Source organism: Galeopterus variegatus, unplaced genomic scaffold, assembly GCF_000696425.1.
Source record: "Galeopterus variegatus unplaced genomic scaffold, G_variegatus-3.0.2 Scaffold7545, whole genome shotgun sequence".
Taxonomy (NCBI): domain Eukaryota; kingdom Metazoa; phylum Chordata; class Mammalia; order Dermoptera; family Cynocephalidae; genus Galeopterus; species Galeopterus variegatus.
In genome coordinates this window covers 94078-100782 of record NW_007733656.1, presented here as the reverse complement: position 1 = coordinate 100782, position 6705 = coordinate 94078, and the positions used below count along the sequence as shown (strand labels likewise).

Genomic DNA, 6705 nt, shown 5'->3' with positions numbered 1-6705 from the left:
AATTTGCAGATAACAATGAAAAGGTCAAACAAGACTTTAAGTTTGATTGGAAGGCTCAAACTCTCTAGACAACCCACTGTCCATAATTCATCACTAATTGTCCCTGTGAAAACTGCGTTGTACGTAGCCTCAGTAACGGGACTCCTGCCTTCTGCAGGAAACAAACAAAATGCCCAGTTCTTTACCTAGAATAAGACTTTACAGTGATTGGTTCTGCTAACCTGCCAGCTCCTCCCCAAGAAGACTGTGAAGCACATGGATGTGAGGTGGCAGCACTCCGAGCCTGGTACACCTGTGTTTGCACATCGAGACGGAGCCGAGGTGGCTGAGATGCAAATGGAGGAGTCCAGAGGCCAGGTAGAGTGGATGGAACATGGCACTGCACAGGGAACTGGGACTCTGAAGATACACGACATCCAACTGTCCGACGATGAGCAATACTGCTGCCCTTTCCAGGATAGGAACTATTGTGGAGAAACAAGCTTGGTGCTCAAACTAGCAGGTGAATCTCTGGGAAAAACACAGGGTTTTGGTGGGAAAAGTATATTAATTTGTGGTAAGATATTGTTAGTTGAAGAATTCTCTTTAAATCATCAGGGAAATTCCTAGTGCCCAGCCCTATACCCTGATTCATTTGAAAGCAAGTAGTTCGGAGTCTTCAAAGCATGCTTACTTATAAAATATGATTACTCTCCCAAATTTAACTTACACAGTTGTGACTATTCTTGACGATTACTTGAAATGCACACTAATTCATCATTAGCAATCTGCTGATGCACGAATGTGTGTCACTCAAGGCGGGTATGCAAGTCCCCTGCAGAGAGGCGCAGCCGGGCCGCCTGCCCAGCACCCATGTCTGAGCGGAACCGGTTATTCTGTAACCAACCTCATCTGTGCAGTAACGGAGAGGTGAGAACTTTGCTTCTTTGTGTAATGCCCCCAATTAGAAAGCTAGTGCTGAGACTGAAGAGGTTAAGAATGTTGTGCTTTCATGGAGATATACTAGTATTCAATGAATTATGGTCCCAAGATGCTTTTGGACACACGCACTGTGAACGGCGAGGTTTTGCAGAATGCTCTTGTATTAGCAAAGAAGGAGGGGGTGGGGAGGAAGGGGACAACTGAAGAATGGATCTGCCTTATGGAAAAAATATCCAAAAAGTAAACTAACATGTGGTACTCCAACAGGAATGACTGCTCCACGTGCTAAGGAGAAAATCAAGCAAATCCATTTACCTTACCAGGAAAATAGTTCTCTGGAGATGCTGACATCTCTGCTGATGCTGCTTCCTTCTTTACTCCCCCATGAGGTTGTTTTCTAATATTTTTGTCTTAACACCCATGACTATGATTATTACTGTTATTGTGTTCAAGGGGGTTCAAAATGGATAAAAGAATCCATGTATTTCCAGGAAGCGGGTTGGGAGAGGGCACATGCCGACACATTTCACTATCAGGGACAATTAAAATTAAGCCAAACATTTTCTAAGGCTTCCAGGTAAGGGGGGTGGTTTTCTTTCTCCCAGCAGGTGATAAAGACAGAATTTCCATATGTGGAGAATATACTGTGTTCAAGGGGGTTCAAAATGGATAAAAGAATCCATGTATTTCCAGGAAGCGGATTGGGAGAGGGCACATGCCGACACATTTCACTATCAGGGACAATTAAAATTAAGCCAAACATTTTCTAAGGCTTCCAGGTAAAGGGGGTGGTTTTCTTTCTCCCAGCAGGTGATAAAGACAGAATTTCCATATGTGGAGAATATAGTCCTACTTGTTTGGTTTGGGGAGTTGTGTGTTGAATAGAGAAAGAATTTCATGATTATATAAATTGTCTAAACTGGGATTTCTTAGAAACATTTTTCCATTGAATGGAATATTCAGATACGAAGAACTCCTCAAGGAGCTTCCCGTTCACTCACTCCAGTTTATCTACTCGCATCCCAAGATCACAACCATCAACAACAACAGAAAAAGGGAAGAATGGGCCCCATAGAGGCAATTTCTGCCTTTGTATGAAATATTCTGTTTAAATTGGAGTTCCGACACCATCCAAAATGTCAGACAAAGTGCCAGATATACATAATATCAAGATGAAAAAGCAGGGTTCGTGGCATGGAGGAGTTCGTGAATAAATCACATCACATCTTTGTTTGCGGTACTAGAGACATAAAGAAAATGTCATTATGTCTCCCTCCCTTGTCTGGATCTGAAAGAAAAAATGTTCAGATGCTAAAATTTAAAGATCCAGACTGGGGTACAAATAAAGTGTGTCTGAACTCCATCCGAGTGGGAAGAAGACTTTGGACCACTTGCTCCCAGACCGCTGAACTCCTGCCCTCTCCCCATGAACAGCGTCACTGGGATCTCAGTCTCTGACTTGTTCCTCCACGGGCTCCAGACCTCGGGGCTGTGGCTCCCCTCCACAGGTGTGGGGTCTGCCCCTAGCATCCACATGGAGGGAGCGGTGGAAAGTGAGGTCCAGCTTGTGTGCACTGCACAGGGCTGGTTCCCAGAGCCCCAGGTTTACTGGGAAGACAGCCGGGGAGAGGAGATGCTGACTGTCTCTGAGCATCACATCCGAGATTCTACGTGGAGTCCACTCTTGTAGTCAGGGACACCTCTGTAGTGACCATGTCCTGCTTCATCCACCGCCCCATCCTTGCAGAGGAGAAGGGGTCAGTCATCACTCCCCCAGGTCAGTGCTCTGCCTCTAGGAACACTGTGCTCATATTAGCAGGAGAGTTCCCAGGGACTGCACAATGATGCCTCATATTTTTTATCAGGAAAAATATCTAATATTTAATATATATTAAAGGCTATAAAACGTGTATGACTGGAAATATATACAATACATCTTGATTGAATAGCTATTAGTGGTACTTCAGTTATTTTTTAATTCTTTCTTATTTCTGCATTGACTGGTTTTTTTTTTTTTACTCATGGCACTGTAAAGAAAAGAAAGCTGTATTCTTTCAACTGAAATGTTTTCCTATGCTGTGCTGTGCCTACTACTTCTAGGATTCTATCATATGAAGATAATTAGAGATGGAGACAACTATTTACATAATAGAATTTTAATTATAGTCTTATAAATAGCAACAAAAACACAACCAAAAAAACCCAATACAACAATTGAGTGTTAAGTTTCTTGTGTTACTGTAAATTATAACATTGATGGAAAATAACCTCTTCCTTTTTTGTAATAGACTATTTTCACAGCAGTTTTAGACTTACAAAGAAGCTGAACAGAAAGCGTAGATAGTTCCCATATCCCCCTCCCCCACAGTTTCTCTTATTATGAACATCTTACATTAGTGGGTACATTTGTTACAATTATGAACCAATATTGATGTTATTGCTAACTCAGTGTAATATTAGTGTTCCCTCTTTGTGTCGTACAGTTCTATGGGTTTTGTCAAATGCATAATGTCATGTGTTTACCATTACAGTATCATACAGAATAGTTTCACTGCCCTAAAAATTCTTGGTGCTCCACCTAGCTAATGGTTGGGAAAAATCCTCATTATGTACAACTTCATGATAGAGATGACATCCACCTGTCCATCTATAAATAGACATTTCCAGTCATATGAAAATTATTAGCCTTAAATAACATAATTGCACTAAGACTTTAGGAATACCTTCTATATCTGGATATAAATATATAGCTATTCTCATTTATAGAAATGAATAGATAAAAATTAAAAGTAAATGCTATATTTTAATGTTAAAAGAATTTCATATATTATATATATAATTAGCTGTATATACAAGGGTAACTTCAAAAAATCTGTGGAAAAAATAGAATAAAGATAATACAAATCTTTCCATGAATTTTTTGAAGTATCCTCCTATCATGTATGTATAATCTCTCAGTTTGTAATTACAGGTGATAATTGTCTATGTCTGTGTAATTTTATACTTTCCATGCATCTACAAAAAGAACATATATTATTACTGATAGTTAAATATTGATATGTTAAATAGCAGAAACAAACAGAATAATGGGGTGACAAAACTGAGAACTTTTTTTTTGTGCAGAGAAAAGGAAAAACAGTTGTATCACTAGGTGATCCATGGGAAAGAATCAATATTTTTCTGCATTTTATATTTTTTCAATGAACTGAGCTTTCCAATAAAATGTAGAACTTGCTTTGATTTTTATTTTTTTGAAATAAATTCTTTCTTTTCCTTTAGACCAAATTCCTCAATATGTTGTTCTCATTCTTGCAGAGAAACTCCAGACTGAGCTGGGTGAGTAGGACATGTCACATGCACCCGTGTGGTGAACCTCTGCCCTCCCCAGAGGAGGGCGGTGCTCCAAGAACAAAGCCTGTGGCAGCTACTGTGAGCCTCATGATCCAGATGAGAACCTGAGACATGACTTTACCAAATCTTATGCTAAATTAGTACCAGAGGGGATTGGCAGACTGCAGGCCACCACAGCCTCCTTCAGGGGTCTTCCACTGTGTCATCTGCCACTTTGAGGGTTCACAGGCATTCCAATGAGTCTCAGACACCTGTGAGGGGCACAGGCATCATCTCTGCTGTGTGGTGGGAGGAAAGGGAGCTGCTGGGAGGTGTGTAGTGGATGGCACAGGACAGCAGGCCAGGCTCTGGAGGTCCTTCTAAAGCATTTTTAGTGTGAGGGCAGCGTCATCGTGATGACTGGAGGTCACAGCCCATCTCCCCCTCTAGCCCTGCTGTGGTTTCTGCACCTGTTCCTCGCCCCAGTAGGCTCCGGACCTTGTCACTGTTGGGAGGCAGCTGTTATTTCCTGGATGCAGCCTGGGGCCCTGTGCATGGGGCGATAATTTTTTTCTTTCTTTTTAATCTTATAGTTGGACTGCAGGTATTACTTTACTGTAGCTAAGATAAGTGGTTTAAAAAATAACCGGTTGATGTGTGAGCCCCTTTTGGTCTTTCCTTTTCTTCCTTACTATCTCCCTTCTTTCTATGGCCTCTTCTCCCAGCCCAGGACAACCAGCCTGCTCCCTGCCCAGATGCACAGGAGCCTGCATCAGTCATTTCTTCCTCCACCAATAGCTCCTCCCCACCAAGACACCTGTTAAAGGACTCTGTGTGTGTGCACATGTGTGTGCATGTGTGTGTGTGCCTATGTGCATTTCAGGTGAGCACACCTTTTAGCCCATGTACGAGTTTACAAGGAAAATCAAGGTGACAAACACACCCCAATCTCTGCCAGAGTCTAGGGTGACACCTTCAACCCTTTCGAGCCATAAAGATAAAGGAAAGGGGCCTCTGGAAGGTCACAGGTAACTCCACAATCTGAGAAGAGACTGTGACCTTGCTTTTCCCAGTTGGATCCCCTCTGCCTGGGGTGGCAAATGTGCCTNTCCTTCTAAAGCATTTTTAGTGTGAGGGCAGCGTCATCGTGATGACTGGAGGTCACAGCCCCATCTCCCCCTCTAGCCCTGCTGTGGGTTCTGCACCTGCTCCTCGCCCCAGTAGGCTCCGGACCTTGTCACTGTTGGGAGGCAGCTGTTATTTCCTGGATGCAGCCTGGGGCCCTGTGCATGGGGCGATAATTTTTTTCTTTCTTTTTAGTCTTATAGTTGGACTGCAGGTATTACTTTACTGTAGCTAAGATAAGTGGTTTAAAAAATAACCAGTTGATGTTTGAGCCCCTTTTGGTCTTTCCTTTTCTTCCTTACTATCTTCCTTCTTTCTATGGCCTCTTCTCCCAGCCCAGGACAACCAGCCTGCTCCCTGCCCAGATGCACAGGAGCCTGCATCAGTCATTTCTTCCTCCACCAATAGCTCCTCCCCACCAAGCCACCTGTTAAAGGACTCTGTGTGTGTGCACGTGTGTGTGTGCATGTGTGTGTGTGCATGTGTGTGTGTGACTATGTGCATTTCAGGTGAGCACACCTTTTAGCCCATGTACGAGTTTACAAGGAAAATCAAGGTGACAAACACACCCCAATCTCTGCCAGAGTCTAGGGTGACACCTTCAACCCTATTGAGCCATAAAGATAAAGGAAAGGGGCCTCTGGAAGGTCACAGGTAACTCCACAATCTGGGGAGAGACTGTGACCTTGCTTTTCCCAGTTGGATCCCCTCTGCCTGGGGTGGCAAATGTGCCTGATCAACAGAAACCTTAACTGTCAGAGTGTGTGAGGAAATCAACCAGTTCTTGGAGGGCAAGATGACACAAATCTCTGTCCCTTGGAGGATTTAGGTGAAGAGTCTCTGAGTTCTCTGAGCCAACTGGACATGCCCTCTGGAGACCCAGCACACAAAATGCAATCCCATGTCATGTTTTTCTGAGTCTTGCTGACCTTCCAGGACCACAATAAAACAAGGTGGAAAGACGAAGCTTCCCTTTGTTCCCTGTCAGAAGGGGGGATCCTGGCTATGTCCCCAGAAGTTTTGAGGGTGAGCTGTGGTGACGAAGAACCCAGGACCTCCACAGCCACCTCAGGATTATCCTCATGAGTTAGAGGCTCAGAGGCAGGACCCACAGCAAAGGGCCGCAGCACACTCAGCTCTCTGTGGAAGTCCTGAGACTGGAATCCCTGCTCCCACTCTGGCAAATAATGTTATAGGTTTACAAAAATTGTGACTTGCTTTTTGAAATATTAAGTATATGCCAGGCACTATACTAAGTGCTTTACGGGATTATTTCACTTTTTCTTACAATAGTTATAAAGGCTAATAGATTTGTTAAACTTCTTTTCC

The 6705-nt window shown here is 43.2% G+C and overlaps 1 protein-coding gene across 1 annotated transcript; it reads left to right on the top strand.

Annotated features, from left to right (window-relative positions):
- Positions 1-216: 216 nt before the first annotated feature.
- Positions 217-4265, top strand: BTNL2 (butyrophilin-like 2 (MHC class II associated); the record flags this gene model as incomplete). The annotated part of the gene is given in 4 exon segments (XM_008592063.1): positions 217-502; positions 2430-2582; positions 2585-2698; positions 4237-4265. Coding segments are annotated over 4 exon segments (582 nt in total), but the record flags the coding sequence as incomplete, so codon positions are not given.
- Between the last annotated feature and the right edge of the window lie 2440 nt (positions 4266-6705).